Source organism: Argiope bruennichi, chromosome 1, assembly GCF_947563725.1.
Source record: "Argiope bruennichi chromosome 1, qqArgBrue1.1, whole genome shotgun sequence".
In the NCBI taxonomy this organism is placed as follows: domain Eukaryota; kingdom Metazoa; phylum Arthropoda; class Arachnida; order Araneae; family Araneidae; genus Argiope; species Argiope bruennichi.
The window spans coordinates 56,368,268-56,388,676 of NC_079151.1; the positions used below are offsets into that span (position 1 = coordinate 56,368,268).

General features: G+C 30.2%; 1 protein-coding gene across 2 annotated transcripts in view; it reads left to right on the forward strand.

Annotated features, from left to right (window-relative positions):
- Positions 1–20,409, forward strand: part of LOC129980806 (mannan-binding lectin serine protease 1-like) — a 49,604-nt gene that overhangs the window by 15,992 nt on the left and 13,203 nt on the right. For both annotated transcript variants that reach the window (XM_056068127.1, XM_056094010.1), the window contains exons 6-12: positions 1,748–1,909; positions 3,309–3,512; positions 8,467–8,619; positions 8,905–9,046; positions 10,894–11,102; positions 13,801–14,088; positions 18,458–18,564. In XM_056068127.1, coding sequence (XP_055924102.1) covers positions 1,748–1,909; positions 3,309–3,512; positions 8,467–8,619; positions 8,905–9,046; positions 10,894–11,102; positions 13,801–14,088; positions 18,458–18,564 — 1,265 coding nt within the window. The remainder of the gene's footprint in view (positions 1–1,747; positions 1,910–3,308; positions 3,513–8,466; positions 8,620–8,904; positions 9,047–10,893; positions 11,103–13,800; positions 14,089–18,457; positions 18,565–20,409) is intronic.

A 20,409-nucleotide genomic window follows, 5' to 3' on the forward strand; every position in this document is an offset into this window, starting at 1 on the left:
GAACTTCACTTTACATTTATTTTATTTTATTTTATCCTTTTAACCCAATAATAACAAGATCTGTCATGAGAAGTATGTTTTTCACGAGCCTAAACCTGATGGTCAGTATTTAATGTAAGCATGTTATATCATGTTTTTTGAAAACTTCTTCACTGCATTTGGGGAATTTTGGAATTTTAATTTAAGTGCTTTCATTTTATTCTAATATGAACAAAATTCAGCATAAATTTTATAATTCTCTCGTGAGAAATAGCAAGCCGGGGCTAAGGTAAATGGCTAAAATAAGCATAATGAATCGTATTTTCTTAGTACTTTTGCTAAACAAGAAATTGCTTTTCTCAGTGGTAAACAAATTTTCCCCCGATTTATTTAAAGAAAGTAATATAATAAATGGAATTCCAAATTTATCTAATAAATAAAATCGTCCCTAAACTGCATACATATTTTGAATTTATGAGAAAAATTACCAAAGCAATAAATAACACGCTTCAAAATTTCTCGACGTATTAGTACAAATATAGATTCTTAGAACTTGCCTATTTCAGTTTGTTGACAGTATTATAAAATACAGTTGAATTAGAATTGCAAACGTCGCTATTAGTTGATATCTGATCGCATTATATTTCAGTGACTATTTACTAATCATCGACGTAGCTGTTCGTTATTTCTAAGTAATTGTGACTTATACACCATAGATGTGTTGATACTGTAACTTAACATTACATTGTGCAGTGATGCTGTTTTTTTTTGTTTTTTTTCAAAACATTGTTATAAAAAATCACTTGTATTAAAATATTCATTCAAGCATCCATATATTTGTGATGCAACGTGATATATGACATGTAATTTGTTGCCTTTAGCACATTGATCGCCATAGAATTCTATATAAATTGCTTGACTATTGCTGTTCAAGCTTATACGTCGAAGATATATAAACATAATTAGTGTTTTATTAATTTGGTGCATTTTTTAAAAAGTTTGATGTTATTTTATACGCAATCTCTGTTGGCGGTGTTGTTGTTTCTTATAGCACTTGCTATAGGCAAGCCCGCTCTTACGAAGACAGCGATTTTAAGCCAGTGGGGAAGCGTCTCTTGTTTTTTTAGTAGCACCAACTAGGGCCAAGAGTACGACTTTGCTACTCACGCATCCCTCATTCGCTTGCACAACCCCTTTTTACAAGAGGGCACATTCACACATCTCACAGATAGAACAGCTGAAGAACAACCATGCCCAAACTGGGACTCGACCCCAGGACGCCCAGATCACGGGGAAGACGCTCTACCCCTATGCTAGGACGCCGGCACGCAATCCCTCATACCCGTTATTGCGCTAAGTAGAAAAACTTTACTACAAAAGAGCATACATTATATTTCTTTCATATAATATGCTCAAGCCAAATTTCAGCAATACGTAGAATATAAAACAGACTGCTGGACACTGATTACAGTGAAAGAAGGCTCTCCATTCCGATTCATTGGATCTAGAGTACAGAGATAACTGTCACTTTATATATTGAAATGCACAGAGAGTGAAACTGGCAGCGTTGAACTATAACTGGAAGATTGGATTCCTTTACAGGTCATTTAAACCCCCCTCCCTCACACATCCACTTAGCGCTATTGAATTAATCATATGACGTTCCACCAATAATCCCAATGATGACCAATGTATTAAGAAAACTGCATCAAAATTGGTTTGCTATGTTGGCTTTGAAATTTACTTGTCTTCTTATCTTTTCATATAGAATCCCGCCTTTTGGCACAAGTCTGCAGTCGCCAAGATATCAGCCACTATGAATCAACGGCAAACAACCTGTTGATACATTTTCACTCCGATGAATCCGTGAACAGAAAAGGGTACAGAGCACAGTACTCAGCTATTGGCAAACGCACTCTGGTCACTGGAGGTAAATAATATTAATCGAAAAATAATTTCTCATTTTTCATTGAATTTTTAAAAATCTATCGAACGTTTAGAGAATCAGAAAATTTCTGAGATTCATTCACAGAATACTTCAACAGGAAAAGTTTAGGAGAGGAAAATATTATTTCCTGCTTAAAACAAAGCAAATAATTCCTAGAGAATGGGGTTGTCTACTCAAGCTCCGCTAGAGAGCTGTGTAGACATTATCGTCGATTATGGTATTTTTTCCCATCGTCGAATTTTAGAATTTGAAATATCGAATAATTACAGAAATTAGATTTTATATTTTACTGTGAATAACATCTTTTAAGACGCATTTATTAAAGCCTATGAAAACTAGACAATTTAAAAGCGAAAGAGAGAGCACAATTGGTTAAAAATCAACAAGTTTTGACGACAACTGACGAAGTAATATAAATCATACGAAATGCATATTTGGTGTGATTTTGATTATAAATTTATGTCATTCCGAATTAACTTCACTGAACTCTTAACTGTGAATAAGAAATTCAGATCGAAAATATTTCCTACTTTCGAAACTCTACCAGACAGATACGCTCTATTTAGATATATTTACGTTCTGTTTCGAAGCAACGCTAGGATTATTTTGTGAGAGGACTCACAATTTTCGACCATGGCCAAGGATGGCATTTGAATTGGTATCCCTTTCCCAAGCTTTCGCGCCACGCTAATATGAGGTCATTTTTCCTTGGCTGTTTTCAGGTACACCTTACACACTTATAAAGAAGCTTTTCAGTGGAAGCGTGTTTCAAATGTGAGCATTCCGCTCCTAAAACCAAAATCTTACTATCAGGTTATCGCGGTCTCACGAGCACGTTCTGAAAAATGGATCAGAAGAAGGTAGGCGTTAATGAATCGGACATAATGTTAAAAGGCGCCGTTTCGAGACCAATATTGCCGCTCTTGAGCTACCATTCGATTTGAACATTTTCTTTTATTATTATTTTCTGAGATGAAAGATGAAAATAAAGGGATATTGTTTCTAGATGTAATTTTGAAGTCATTTTTAAAGGCCCAGAAATAACTGATGATAATGGTTTCCTATTTATGTTTCCAATAATTATACTCGAACACTTTTAAGAATGCAACAGAAGAATTCTTTGAAGGCAGCTAAACAGAAATTTATGTAAATTTCATTCTAAATATATATTTTTAAATAAATGTTTATAGATATATTCCAGGAACTTTCTTAACTCTAGTATTAAACTTGACCATCTTCTTTTTTTTATTTTATCTGAAAACTCATATATATCTAATCTCTGTTTGTTAAATTTTTAGAGCTAATGTAATCATAAGAGAAATCACATTACTTCTAATACCTTAATCTTTATGAATTGATTTCAAAATTTTGTTCCTCTAAGATTGTTTGTGGGAAAGCGGTGATAATAATGGAACAATTGCAAGTCCAAACTATCCAGCCCACTATCCGAGCTCTTCGAATTGCAGCATTTGGTTACAAGCCCCCGAAGATCAGAAGATATTCATACAGTTCGATGCCCTGCAGCTAGAAATCGAAGTCAATTGCTCTTATGATTTCTTACAAATCAACGATGGACCTCCGCCAGGTAAATATCTCTTGAAAAATTCCAGTTTAATGCTTAATGTTGAAATCAATAACAAGATATCATGCTGGGAAAAAAATTTTGACTTTCATATAATAAGTTTAAAGAAGTGAAATGAGATTAAATATGCTTTGATAATATTTTAATATTATTGTTAAATTTATTTTTAAATAAAACATGCCAATTTTTTTTTCAATTTTCTGTTTAAATGAGTTTTCTTGCCTAATCACAGATGCACTTAATGTACTTAAAATTGTCAAAAATTAGGAAAGGAAATTTGAGCTGGAAAGTAAAATGACGGATATTTCAATATGCTATTTGACTTGATTAAAATAAAAATAATGAATTAAATTAGTAAATGGGAATCTGCCTATTTAATTCGTGAATGAATACTGTGCAAGTCACTTTCTATCAAGTAGTATTACTCTATTGCATGGAATATCAAAATATTTCATTTGGTATGAGATGAAGTGAATAAACGCACTTCTACAATGATTTGAATCTTAAATCTTGTAACTAAACTTTTTTACTACTTAATATAAAAATGCATTATCGAATTCTTCACATATTCAACAAATAAAGAAACTTTAAAAATATTTACAGGAAAAGACCTGTTCGCTAACTTCCTTTTTCTTATTATTAAAGAATTATTTTCTTTTTATTAAGTTATATTTCTTTCTAGAAAGTTGAAATATCTTAAACTAGACAGTAAGAACAGAAATTTAAATGTGTTTAAAAAACTTTTTATTCCTTTATTTTTTTATTTTGAGTTAACTTATATATATGTAAACATTATTTTATGTTAAGCAGGATGCAGTTTTGAAGGCAGTAAAAAGACTTTTTACATTTTTAAATTCTTTTTCATCCATCGGGAAAGCATAATTATTTACGAGAGACGCGGACTAGGCATGTCTGCCACAGAAGCATAGTGGGGAAGAAGAGCGAAATAAATTTTCCCTCGTCTTATATAACATGAGATATCGATGGGTAAAATATTTCTTCATTGTGCTAATATATTAATAAGATTCTGATGAGGATTTCTGACGTATGTCAATCACAAGTAAGGGAAACACAGGGGTCTTTTAAAAAGAATGTGCTTACTGGACAGTTTTCCACCCTTCACTCAGAGCGTGTGAAAGTGTCGGCGTTTAGTTTATTCAGCAATTTTATAAAGCTTCTCTGGAATTAATTAAGTAGAGAAAGTGGAATTGGATCACGAAATAAGAGAATATTTTAGAATGAAGTTACTATGGGCTAAATTAAGATAAAACCTTAGAAATTAATTAAACTGAAATTAGAGTTTAAATATCATTATATATATATATATATATATATATATATATATATATATATATATATATATATATATATATATATATATATATATATATATATATATATATATATATATACAAAAGTATTAGAATCAAGTTAATAGGAAAAACAAAAATCAAATAAAAATTAAACCAAAAAAATTATTAAAAAAATATAAAAAAAAGAATCTGGCCTGAAGACTTTTTCAAGGGTCACCCTCCGGCAGGGATTCAAAGAAAGGGATTTTTTCTGTGAGGACATACAGACATTGTCTAATAATGATTCCTCGTGACCCGAAAATCCCCTGAAATTATGCTCAAGAGATATACCATTTTAACAGAAAGGAAATACAAAATAACAAATTTAAAAAAAAATAACCACAACAAAGTAAAAATACAATAACAAAAATAACAATAAAAACAAAAACTAGCATTAAAATTAAAATTAAAAACGAAAAGGCCAGAACATACTATCCAACAGTCAAGGAAACTTTAAACTATCGATTGTGATTCCCTGTTTTTAAAAAAAATTAACGGTAAATTATGTAAACAGAGGTAGGCCCCCAGCGCCATCTATTATATATATATATTTATATATATATAATAGATGGCGCTATATATATATATATATATATATATATATATATATATATATATATATATATATATATAATATCCGTTTGTTTGATTGAATCTTATACTATTCCACACCCCTTCACCCCTTTAAGGCAATGGTGGGGTGAGGTAGGGATTACAAGACCTATGTTTTTCAGGCATATTTCTGAACAAATTCCTGCACAAACTTCATTTTTAATTTCATACAAAGCAGTTAAAATTCAAAAAGTTGGCTTTATAGGTGCATTAATTTCATTACTCTACAATTTTCCTTCGATTTTAAATATTTTTTCCAAAGTTAATTTACAAATAACTTTTATCAAGCCCAGTATCAGATTTCCGAGTAGGCAGATTAAGTTGGTATTTAAGGCCATCGGACCAAGAGGGAGCCGTAAGCAGGACGATCAAAAAACTGAAGTTTCCTATTTATCAAATAAATAAGTTAGCAAAAAATGCAAATTTTATGATTTATAAAATAATAGGATAAATAATAATACTTCGAGTATAATTGGTCAGGTCTCTATATGCCTCATTAGTGTCACATAACTATTAGAAAATTTATAAATTCCGAACATCTGCTTCAGTAACATTCATTGTGTAGAAATGCGAATACCGGATGGTCTAGAATCATAATGGAGAAATAAAAACTAATGTAATTTCACAAAGTTAATAAAATTTTTTAAAAACTTGTCCTAAAATAAATGTGTTACTTAAAATAAAAATGTGTTGAAATATGAAACTAAATTAATTTATTAAAAGGGGGCTCCGTGCACACGAAATACCTTAATCTTCCAATGATCTATTCCATTTTTCAGCACATTTATAAACTGTATGACTTGTAAGTAGGGATTGCAATACCGGGATACCGAATACCGGTATTTTGTGCCATTTGTGTAATTTTGTAATACCGGTATTCACAAGTTTAAATACCGGTTTTTTGGTATTTACTAGAATTTTTTTAAATTGTCTCCACTATATGTTCAGGGATCGGCAACATAGCAAAATAATATACGTTTTTGTTTTTAGTCTCCCTAATGGGCGAAATTAATTAGCTAATTAATGACTCAATTAATTGCTTAAATCTAAATTAGCGAAACATGGATTATCCCTGAAAGAAAATATTGTATCCATAATGACTAATGGAACAACAGTTATGAAAAAAGTTGGAAAGTTGATTGGTGCAAGCCAGCAATTGTGCTATGCTCTTGGAATTCAATGAGGAGTAATAGATGTGTTATACCAAAAAAATAAAGAACAGGAGAATGCAAATACTGTGGATATAGAAACTTCGGATTCCGACATTGAAGAGAGTAAGAGTGAGAGTGATATTGACAATGAAGATAATGACAATGTAATTGTTGAAGAAGATATTGCTAATAAGGATGAAATATTTACCCATCAAGAATTGCTTCCTATAATTTATAAAGTTCGAAAAATTGTTAAGATATTTAAATGTTTCCCTACAAAAAATGCCATGTTACAAAAATATATACTAACTGAAAATAAAACAGAATATATATTAATAATAGATTCTAAGACACGTTGGAACAGTTTACTCTTAATGATGGAACGATTTTTGAAACTGAGAAATCTGAGGTTTTGAACTGAAAAAGCAATAATCGACTTAAATCTGTAAATTAATTTTTCAGATAGTGAATTCGACTTAATATCCAGAACTATATCAGCTCTACTTCCAATAAAACTGACTATTGAGGCATTATGTCGGAGAGATTTTAATTTATTAACAGCTAATGCAAAAATAAATTTCATGTTGCAGTCATGAAAGAACAGTACACATCACTATTTGAAGAATTATATATTACATTGAAAAATCGCACAGAAGAAAGGCATACTGAAAAATTAAATGTCTTATGGTATTTACATAATTCTAATGATTTTAAAAATGAAAATTAAAAAGAAGGAAAGAAGATAATCAATTCAAATCTGTTTATAGTAAATTTTCTTAAAATTTTTTACCCACAAACCTATCCACATTCAGAAGAATTCGGTTCAGTTGTCGAAGATTATGATGACACTAATATCGATAGTGAAAATTAATTGTCTTTTGAAAAAAAATTAGAATTAGCGATAAATAAAAAAAATTAGCGATAAATAAAAAAAAATTCAACGAACCAAAATACAGAAATCAGCTATATCCAAAACCATCCGACGAGAAATCGATTTATTTGAAGATGAGGGATTTAGAGGTAAATACTTGGAAAAAGTATATCGGGCATTGCTAACTACCACCAACTAGCGTAGATGCCGAAAGAGTGTTTTCGACAGTTGGTAATTTTTGCACAAAATTACGTTCTTACGTTCCAAGCTTAACAACAGTACAATTGATGCATTATGTTTTTTAAGATCACATTTCAAAAATTTGTAATAGTAGTACAGACTGAATAGTGATCTTTACACTTTTTTTGTGATTTAAATAAATAAGTTGTTCCTTTACTTTTTTGTGATTCTTTATATACTGTTATAATTAATAAGTTACATATTATTTTTTGTGGTATTTACACTCTCTTATAAAACTGGCAAATAAAACAAAGAACACCTGTGTTTTCTTTCTTTTTCTAAAATTTCTAATACCGGTATTGAAATTTTGGTTCGGTATTGCAATCCCTACTTCTAAGTGTATGTGATTTGGATTTTTTTACATGCACATAGAACAAATAGACGCTGGGGAAACCATGGGTTCAAAGGCTAGTTTATTTATAAACCAATCAAATAAAATAGGCGAAAGATTGCTATATATATTTTTTTTTTTTGGCGTTTTGGCTACAATGGCGTTTAATTGAAAAGCTCCATAACTTTTACAGTCTCTGCGATATACAATATCATTAAAACATGGCAACTTTCTAATTTCCTCAAACTGCATACATCTAAACATATGAAATTTTTAATCTTATCCAATCTTATAAACGCCACAGACATAACAAATTCTGAAAAAAAAAAAATGAAGCATACTGTGATAACTACCTCAAGCCGACTGTGATTTATGGAAAAATTTTTTCATTCTTTTCTAGATTCTAAATCGATGGGCAGGTTTTGCGGTAAAAACAGCGATCCCAAGAACTTGACCTCGGCGACAAACGAAGTGGAAATACTATTCCATTCGGATGATTTTGCAGAATTTTCCGGCTTCAAATTGAGATATATGTTCATGAAGAATGAAAGTGGTAAGGAGAAATAAGTAATTTACCATTATCTTCATCTTGGTAAATATTTATGCATCAAATACACCTTTGCCTTTTCTCCTTTTTAAATCACCAAATCCTGTTCTAACCTTTAAAGTTAAGAGCAAAAACATTGTTTTATGAATTGAGTTATTATTCCCAGAATCGCTTACTCATTTGCATAATGTATAAAAATGGGAAATTTTATCGAACATATATTTGTATTGTGCAGTTGTTTGTCGCGATGCTTATTTACATAGTTTTCATTTAAAAATATTTTCATTTTAGAATCTACTCCAGAGCAGGCTATCATAAAACAAATCAATGGAAAATTTTCTTTCGATACCATTCCTAATAATGCCACTTTATCGATTGGATCATCGCACATGTTAAGATGTAACACAAGACATCCTCTTGCAAAGATAAGATGGTAGGAACAAACTTCATTTTAAATTCTATTTTCATAAAAAGAAATGAACATAAACTTTTTAACAAAATTCTTTAGTAAAGCTATGCTAATATATGCTAATGCTAATTATGCTAATATAACATAGCGTCTAAGTTTAAAGATGTTTATATTAATATAATATAGCATTTTAAAGGTGTTTATGTTAATATAACATAGCATTTTAAAGGCGTTTAGGTTAATGAAGCATAGCGTCTAAGTTTAAAGATGTTTATGTCAATATAACATAGCATCTAAGTTTAAAGATGTTTAGGTTAATATAACATAGTGTCTAAGTTTAAAGTTGTTTAGGTTAATATAACATAGTGTCTAAGTTTAAAGAAGTTTTTGCTAATATAGCATAAATGTCTTTAAACTTAATTAAAAACTTTATTAAAAAGTTTATATTCATTTTTTAAAATAAAAATCAAACTTAAGATGGAAAACTTTGATGGAGATCAGAGTTACGTGAAAATATTATAACATAAACATCTCGTCATTCCCAAAAATCTGAATTCACTATTTTTTATATTGTTGATTTATAGTTTAGTGGCGCTAAATCCATTCCTTGTCCTTACTGTGCCAATATTTGGGGCAGAAATCTGCTATATACCTAAAATTATCACCACGAATATTTTGAAATGCATATATAAAATATCCTATATTATATATCATGATGCATTTAATATTAATATTTCTCTATGTGAGAATATAAGTGCTCTGTTCCAAATCTTCAGCAAATTTGAGTAAGTAAATTGGATAAGAATTTAAATCGCTTTTATCTATATATACAACCTCAACTAGATTACATTAGTACTAATTTTAATAGTATTAAACATAATTTATAATTTCAAGAGAAGATAATAATTTTACAATGCATATTTATTCCATTTTAAATCGTCACATTTGGAATTTGAACACTTGCATTTACCAGCAAACTAAAAATACTGTTACATAAACGCTGATATGCTGTCGTACTGAATTAACATCACTTAATAAATCAATCACCCCTTGTCATATTTATCAGAATGCCATCAGTAAATATTCCTATCTCCTATTGAACCTCTGTTTAAAAAATTATTATAATCATATTGTTGACTTAATGTTATTCATATTGTTTATTAATGAACTATATTTTTATTGATTTCAAATGTTATGTTTTTATGAGCTTTGTTTCTTCGGACAGCAATAACTCCTGTCAGATACTACTTTACAACGAAAGAAAAGGTATAGAATACAACCAGTTAAAAAGTCCTAAATATAATTTTGATGGATTTAAAAATAATTGATTTGTTTAAAAGGAAATTTGTTTAAAAACTAGTAGTGGAAATATTATCTCTATAATTATGACAGCAGATATCTCATTTCACAGATTCCCATATTTCTAGTCTTAGAGAGATGTTTGATATCTTTAACAGGTGGTATGGTCGCTTTCAGCTTTCGAACTTAAGATAATTTTGATCATTCATTGAAGAATAAGCAAATAAAATGCAATTAAAGATAACTTTTATGAAATTTTCAAAATAGTGCTTCAGTTCAGTGAACAATTAGTAAGTCATATTTCCCAGCTTAAGAATGGAGTCACTAAACTACACAAAACATATTAACTGTATCATATAAAACTGTTTTATACGTAATTTTAATGAAATTTAGATGTCCTCTTAATCTTTATAGCAATAAAAATTCTGAGTTTGTAAATCGATTCCAAATAATAACGTCTTTCGAGCAAAGGAATTATCATTAGATAAACATCCATATAATCTATAAAATTATTTTAACATTGCAAACTTTTTTTTTCAAAATAATGATAAAAATATGAATAATATCTTCAGGTTGAAGGACGATCATTTCTTAGCTGGAGGCAGCCCAATGCCTGGATTAAAAGTTCTGAATAATAACACACTTTGGATAAAAAGCATGGACCATCATTTAGCTGGTCGGTACACCTGTGCCATGGTCACACCCGAAGAAACCATTTCAGTGGATGCCTACATTCTTGTAGAGAGTGGAGCAAAGAGAAACGAATCGTCTTGTGGCATAGGTAGGCTACTAACGACTACATGTTCCTATTTTTCAACAAGGGATACATTACCCTAGCATTACTCAAAGACAATGAAAACGATACTATTTCTTGGGGTGCTAAAGATTAAAAAATAAAAAAAGAGTGGGATTGTTTACATTTCGATCTCCTCATGTATTAACACAATATGGCTCGTATATTATTTATTTATTTATTTTTTTTTTCGTTTGCTTTTGACCGATTGAATCCAAAATTTAGTGCCAATAGTATATGTCAAATTCTATGGATATCATTCTAAAAAATACCTTTTTTCGGGGATTAAAAGAAATCTAAACAGTGCAGCTTCATCAAATTCCGAAGCTCGAATTTTATTTATTACTAGCCGCCTTTGGCGACCAGCCGGTTCACCAATCTTAATGCTCTTTAAAATTTTAATAATTAAATATTTTATGTAACTCCTATTTTAATAGCTTCTTCATCAAAATATTTTAAAGTTTCACATTTTTATAATCATATAATTCATTCATAATATTATAAAAGCCTTCAGCCATAACGTAATATGTATCTCTCTAATTTACTATCAGCTCCCGTAGAATTTATGATATAAATTAAAGTGAAAATGGTTAAATTGTAATTAATATAAGAAAATTTTTTACTGAAACGAAGCATTTTTAAAAAAAAATATGAGCACTGAAAATAGAGTCGCTGAGTATTTAAACCTTATGGGCACTAAAGAATATCTTTCTTAATTTATGTAACATCTCAAGACGTTTTCTACAAACTTTTCTCAAATTCATCATGAATGCATGATCAATTAATTAACAATATTAAGTTTTAAATGCATGGAACTCTAAGAAAATAAACAGAATCGTTTGAAATAATCGGTCGGAAACATGTTAAGCTTTCAAAACCAAGTCAGTATCCGTTGAAAATAGAGTTGTCGACAATCAGAACACAATGCGCATGCGTGAATTTTCAACGTCAATTATGGTATCGCAAATGCGTGAATTTTCTACGCCAGTTGGGGCTACGCTACGCAAATTAGAAATTTCTGATTTCCTTTTATTCTGTTTTATTTTAATTCAAAAGTATTTCAGAATGAATCTGAAAAATCGATTAAATAACAATGTTTAATTTTAAAAGCATCAAACACTAAGAAAATAAACAGAATCGTTTGAAATAATCGGCCGAAAATAATTAAGCCTATCCTCGTTAGCGTGGGAAAAATGCTCAAGCTTTACTCATTTGGTGGTGGGGAAACGAAAAAAATTTTTGGCGGGAAAATTAGTTTTTAATTAATAATTAAAATTTTAACTAAAAATTCAAAAAACGGGACCCCAGGTGCACATTCCCGACCTCCAAGGTATGCATGTGCCAAATTTGGTAGCTGTAGGTCGAACGATCTGGCCTATACAGCGCCAACACACACACATTGAGTTTTATATAAGTATAGATAGATAATAATTTCAGTTTTTTTTTTCCAGTTTTGTATGTATTTCTTACAGAAAATGAAATTTTAAAAAAATCTTCAAATGTTCTGTAAATAATTTTCTAGGTAAATTCTTAAACTTCATTCTAATAAAAAATTATTCTTGACAAAAATCTATCCTATATCTACTCTTCTTGACAAAACTCCATTCTTCTATTGAGAGCTTAGAGGAGGGGGAAAAAAGAATCGCATATCCTGCCATATTCCAACATATTGTTAACTGTTATACGTTATTATTATTAGTTATTCATGCTGTTCTTGGTTATAGATTGAGCTTTTGTTAACTAAATATAGTTTTTGATTTTCGAGTTATTATTATTATTAATAAAATGGACAAATTGGGATTTTTAGCAACAAACGCTTTTATCCCCTCATGCCAGAGAGTCGGAGTTAATAAATATCAAAACATTTTAGTGAACAAAGAAAAATTTAACGAAAGCGCTTATAAAAAACAGTTTTTTTAATCAAAATTTTAATAGACAAAATTTTTTGGTGATTGAAAGTGAGCTTACTCCAAAAGTATGTTCTTTCAGTTGAATATTTCAAATAGTGCACGAGAATATGTTCAATCGCATTTTCTTGGTTCCGGAGAAACAGACAGGGTAATTATATTCAGTAGAGCTGGGGTGATAATCATACGGGTAATAAGTGGTCGCGGTGTCCTGTTGAGATTGTTTTGGCTTCGGAACCGGAGGGTTTCAGGCTCGAAACCCGATTACACCGAAATGGATTTGGTGCATATTACATCCATCAAGACCAAACGCTTTCTCGCTGGTGTGGTGTGGAAGTTTAAAGAGAGGGTGACAGCTCAGATGTCGTCCTCGTCATCTGGCCGCTGCTCAAAATTACGAGGTTTGTCCAAACTAGCTCTAGTGTTGCTTTAAAAATGGGACGTTAATATAACTGAAATGAAATGAAAAACATCCAGGTAAATAATACGTGCTGCTATTATATCTTTTCTTCTAATTTTAAACCATGTATTAAAGGGAAAAAAGGATGACGTTGTTTTTATTTTATAGAATTTATTTTCTTTGCATAGGAAAAGTGGATTAGTTTATATTTGAAATCTGTTACACTTCTCACATAAATACAATTTGACTAGTTGTATTTTAAATTACTAACCAGAATGAACTGTAATTTTATTCTCTAAATAAATTATTATTGTGATTATTTCTTTGAAATCTGATTTATGGACCATTGATTTATTTAACAGTTTTGATATTGTTTCAGTTTTTCGAAAGATCCCAAGAGACATCTCTTACGCGGAAGGAGAATTCGCGCATCTTGAATGTCTAGCATCGGGCACACATGTTCAGATTTCCTGGGAGAAAGACGGCCAACCTCTGAAGAATGATGGCAACCGCGTGACCATTCTCCCCAACGGATTCATCTTTCTCCCCAAAGTTGCACTGAGTGATGCAGGCGTTTACTCGTGTGTAGCTTACGACAACGTCGCCAACTGCCAAAAGAAGGAATCGGCTTTTCTTCAGATAATCGAACGTGCACCCATTGACGAAAGTGAGTAAATTTCTAAACTTTAAACTATTTCGATTTTACTGTAAAAATGTATAGTTTGCAAAAAAAAAAAAAAAAATTCCACTTGGTGAGGCGAATTTTAATAATCGTTAAAAAACAACAACATCGCCAACTATTTTGCCAAAATCTCGTATAATAGTGATCTTGCCACAATCTGAAAATCGCGAAATAAAACCGGGAATGAAACCATGTTGGCATCTTCTGTATAAAGAAGCTTGACGATTTTGGCACAATCTGAAAATCACCAAGGAACCCATTTCCTTGGCATAATCTGAAAAATTAGCACTTGATTGAAATTACAAAATCATACACAGTTTTGTTCCAAATAAGTTTATATTGAGTAATAAGGAAAAAAAATTGAGTCCCCTGGAATATTTTGAAATTTTAAAAAATTATGCATATGTCGGAGCTGCTAACAGATATCATATCCTGTATGGCGCCATATTGCGTTATCGATCACATGATGCTTTCCCGCCATAAGTGGCAGACGAGAGCTTGACAGTGAGACGGTAAGACGTACCGCTCACGCTCATGTATCCTTTTATGTGTTTTATGTTAGTTTAGTAATGTTTTGTTCTTGTAATCTTAATAAATATATTTCACATATTAATGCTGGTCGTTGCCTTTCCCCATATTTTTGGGGGCACGACCTTTCTCGTGAAAACCCCTAACAAATCCCACCAAATCGGCGAAATTCTGCGGGCGTTAGCACAATTTATTTAAGACGTTAAATTGATGCTAAAAATTATCATAAGAATAAATGTTTGCTGTGGATGGTTAACTGGATTGATGAACGGACGTTTGTGCATGTTTTTGATGGATGACTCAAGTGAAAACTTTCAAGGTTTAGTTACTTCGTGTTCTGGTGCAACTAAGATGGTATCTTCATGTATATCCAGATATGTATTAAGATGCTCACAAGTAGGGATTGCAATACCGAACCAAAATTTCAATACCGGTATTCGGTATTTTTTAGATCTTAATACCGGGATACCGGTTTTAATACCGGTATTAGAAATTTTAGAAAAAAAAAGAAAACACAGGTGTTCTTTGTTTTATTTGCCAGTTTTATAAGAGAGTGTAAATACCACAAAAAATAATATGTAACTTATTAATTATAACAGTATATAAAAAATCACAAAAAAGTAAAGGAACAACTTATTTATTTAAATCACAAAAAAAGTGTAAAGATCACTATTCAGTCTGTACTACTATTACAAATTTTTGAAATGTGATCTTAAAAAACATAATGCATCAATTGTACTGTTGTTAAGCTTGGAACGTAAGAACGTAATTTTGTGCAAAAATTACCAACTGTCGAAAACACTCTTTCGGCATCTACGCTAGTTGGTGGTAGTTAGCAATGCCCGATATACTTTTTCCAAGTATTTACCTCTAAATCCCTCATCTTCAAATAAATCGATTTCTCGTCGGATGGTTTTGGATATAGCTGATTTCTGTATTTTGGTTCGTTGAATTTTTTTTTATTTATCGCTAATTTTAATTTTTTTTCAAAAGACAATTAATTTTCACTATCGATATTAGTGTCATCATAATCTTCGACAACTGAACCGAATTCTTCTGAATGTGGATAGGTTTGTGGATAAAAAATTTTAAGAAAATTTACTATAAACTTAATCAGATTTGAATTGATTATTTTCTTTTCTTCTTTTTCATTTTCATTTTTAAAATCATTAGAATTATGTAAATACCATAAGACATTTAATTTTTCAGTATGCCTTTCTTCTGTGCGATTTTTCAATGTAATATATAATTCTTCAGATAGTGATGTGTGCTGTTCTTTCATGACTGCAACATGAAATTTATTTTTGCATTAGCTGTTAATAAATTAAAATCTCTCCGACATAATGCCTCAATAGTCAGTTTTATTGGAAGTAGAGCTGATATAGTTCTGGATATTAAGTCGAATTCACTATCTGAAAAATTAATTTACAGATTTAAGTCGATTATTGCTTTTTCAGTTCAAAACCTCAGATTTCTCAGTTTCAAAAATCGTTCCATCATTAGGAGTAAACTGTTCCAACGTGTCTTAGAATGTATTATTAATATATATTCTGTTTTATTTTCAGTTAGTATATATTTTTGTAGCATGGCATTTTTTGTAGGGGAACATTTAAATATCTTAACAATTTTTCGAACTTTATAAATTATAGGAAGCAATTCTTGATGGGTAAATATTTCATCCTTATTAGCAATATCTTCTTCAACAATTACATTGTCATTATCTTCATTGTCAATATCACTCTCACTCTTACCCTCTTCAATGTCGGAATCCGAAGTTTCTATATCCACAGTATTTGCATTCTCCTGTTCTTTATTTTTTTGGTATAACACATCTATTACTCCTAATTGAATTCCAAGAGCATAGCACAATTGCTGATTTGCACCAATCAACTTTACAACTTTTTTCATAACTGTTGCTCCATTAGTCCTTATGGATACAATATTTTCTTTCAGGGATAATCCATGTTACGCTAATTTAGATTTAAGCAATTAATTGAGTCATTAATTAGCTAATTAATTTCGCCCATTAGGGAGACTAAAAACAAAAACGTATATTATTTTGCTATGTTGACGATCCCTGAACATATAGTGGAGACAATTTAAAAAAATTCTAGTAAATACCGAAAAACCGGTATTTAAACTTGTGAATACCGGTATTACAAAATTACACAAATGGCACAAAATACCGGTATTCGGTATCCCGGTATACCGGTATTGTAATCCCTACTCACAAGTTAAAATTATTTTCTAGTAATGAAAAAAAATAAAAATTGGCTTCTTCTTTATTTATTGTCATCTTGAACAGAATGCTCTTCTTTTAAAGTCTGATTTTTATATTCTTAGAAAGATGTATTTTGAAATACAACTTCGATAACGTGCACCCAGATGAATCCATTTAAAATTATAACAAAGCATATATAAAAAGCGAATAATTAGATTGTATATCAGAATATTAATTAAGCAATCAATTATTCGATTTAGATAAATTATTTCTTCAGAACATTAAAAAGATTTTAGAATAAGAAGAGGGAAATTGTATTGTAGAATCACTGCATGCTTTGAAACTTTCGGAAACATTTACTTCTAAATACAAACCAAAGATAAGTAATTGAATGAAGATAAGTAATTGAATATATTGAACACTATATTCCCGTCAATACTAGAGCTTGATGACGCAGGGGAGAGACAGAAATCCTTTAAATCATTAATTGTTACAATTGGTGCAAAAACACAAATCATACTAAGCTAACTTTAAAAATTTCGCTTGCATTTCTAAGTATCTTTTCCAACTGAATCAACTATTTTGAGCAATTTTCTATGTTATTTTTTTGTCATATCATTGAATTTGGCGAGATAAAATAAATCCTGTTACGTTTCACGTTTCAATAACATTTGTTATTTTGTATTTTATTCGGTTTTTACTTATTTGCAAATAGACTTTCATCTTAGAATCCAAATGGATATTCTTATTTTTTTTTAATTTATTGATTGAATATTCTTAAATAACAAATATATATATATATATATATATTTATGCGCAAAATTTTCACACACAACTGCAATAAACTTCTTTAAAAATTACTGAGTTTTTTTTTTTTCTGTGCTAAACTTTCATACTTAGAAATTGAAAACAAATATTTTTTTTTAGTTAATATCCTTTTTTTATTCTTCCTAGATAGCAATTTATTATTAACAATATTGATTATTTTTTATGAAAGTGCAAAAATATTCTGAAATTAGGACAAAGATTTAAAAAAAACAACACTTTAATTGCACATAAAGTTACTAAATTTTCATTTGTTTGTTGTTGCTGTTGCTAATCTCCATTGCCGGACTTAGTCAGACCAAATCCAAAAATCCGTTGACAAAAAGAAAGTCAAAAACGAGGAAGGAAGAATAAATTTATCTCCAAAGAAGTCCTAAACAGTCTAGAATATGTTCAGCAGAGGCCTGATGCTGGCAGCATTTCGGGCAAAGAGGGTAAGATTTTTCACCCTGAGAAAAGAAAAGACATTTAAGGTGGCCACTGGCAAGGCGCGACAGGCAAGTGTTGGTTTTTCTATCACAAGGAAGATTTAAGGACTGCCCCGGCTTATTGGCTATATACCAATCATGAGTAGGGGGAACCATCCAATTCTTCTTATTTAAAATTTTCATTTAATCCCTTTTACTTAAACAAATATAGGATATTTAAATTTATCTAAAACATAATATGATATAATACCAAGTAATTGACTGTATTTAAAATATTTTACGTTTTCCAAAGCAAACTTAGCAACAAAAAAAAACCCTTCATTAAGTTTTGTATTTTTTCTCCTTGTTATAGTTTGCGGCAAACCAAAAGTTGGAATGCCTTCAAAAGATATACCTTTAATGGAGCACGGGAAAATTGTGGGTGGTCACAATACGAAGAAAGGTGCTTACCCATGGCAAGTAAGTATTACCTTTCTCTCCATACGCTAATTACTAAAAATACTTTCTGTGTAATAAATACAGGTTTTTATTAGAAATGTTTAACTTTAAACATTTTTTGATCATAAGCATATGACATAAAAATTTTAAGTATGTTTTTCATCGGAATTTCAAATAAATTGAAAATGCAAATGATACAATTTAAAATACAAATGATGTTTTTAAGTAAAGATAAAATGACATTCAGAAATGTCAGGTCCTTACTTATGGTTTACTCCATCTAAACAGTAATATATTTCACGGAATAAAATTAGAGAGTTTTTTAACAATAAAAGATTTGACAAAACTTCTGATTGACTGTTTATTTTTTAAATTGTTTTGTCGCAAAGAAAAACAAAGTATACCAAAATCTACCAAAAATGCAAAGTGTTAATATTCTACCAACAGAATAAAATAAAACTCCTAATGCGATATCTGCGGCCATTAAAGACATTTTCTTCCGGTGGATTAACGGATACCATATATGTAAGCTATTAAAAGCAAGAAACCGAAGAATACGAAAAAATACTTCTGTCAAACATTTTTACGATTCATTGTACTATGGAATGCCTATAGATAGCTCGGAATGTAGAGGTTGGATTTTCTACGAAATGTTATATACTTCAACAGAGACTGAAAAATGAGACAGCAAAGATTACTGAACTTTTAGGTCTTCCCGTTGTCTCCCCCTTCTTTATCCACTGTCAGAACTGGACCTAAAATAGCAAAGTTCAGTGGATTTTTGGGCGACAAATCATTTTTCCCCTTGTCTGCTGATGTTTTGAAACCTGGTCCTTTTATGAATGAATTTCAGACTACTGGTTTTAAGTTTCCAACTTAATAATTCCGCCTGGAACATCCTAAATTTATGCGATATGACAATTATTTTTTGTCGATAAATATTATAATTTATGTAAATTTTGATTATTTCGTATAAATAAGCCATAATAGGAACTATAAAAATATTAACTGGAAATCGAATCAAAGATGAATAAAGCAAAGTTCGTGCAATTGTAAGATGTATTTTTGCTTCCATTGAAATCTGCTTCTTTAAATTTCCGAAAGAAAGATTTTTTTATTAAATATTGACGAAAAATTCTAATCTAGATAGTTATTTTATACCAATGAATTTTTATTTTTTCGTATACGAAATATGCAAAGCGAAAATATTGCAATTGTTAAAACATTAGAACTCAAGATTTTGACGAAACTTTAAGTTTCAGACCTCCCTCACCCCGAAAACGAATTGTTAAAATCATGTCTGTCTACGAATGATCAATAATTCTAAAACATTTTGAGTAGACAGATGAAATACATAATATGGTCTGCACTGCAAATTTAAAGATGTCTGTCAAATTTTGAATGAATTCCATTCAGAGGAAATCTGTCAGTCCGGCTTTCGAATATAAGTCATACAACTACAAAATAAATAAAAAAAAAAAATAAAAAAAAAAAACACACTAGATGGATAAAATTTAATACATAAATTTAACATCTAAAACGTAAATCCGTAACAAAATTGGAGTCCAGTCTGTCAATTGGTTGACTGTTTGTCGAGCAACGTTTTCACAAGCATTTAAATGTCATAACGCAAAACCACGATGAGTAGAATATATGAAATTTGTGTGTGATCTATAGTCATCATAATTGTACTTTTGTATTTTATTTTTATTTTAATGAGTCAGGAAAAAAGATCTCTAAAATATACGTTCTGCACTTTTGTATTAAGCACATCTCTGCAATTAATCGCCAAAAAATCGCATAAGATTACACTTTATTAGACTCTTTTTTAAGTATTATTCGGCAATGACATATGGTCCATAACAC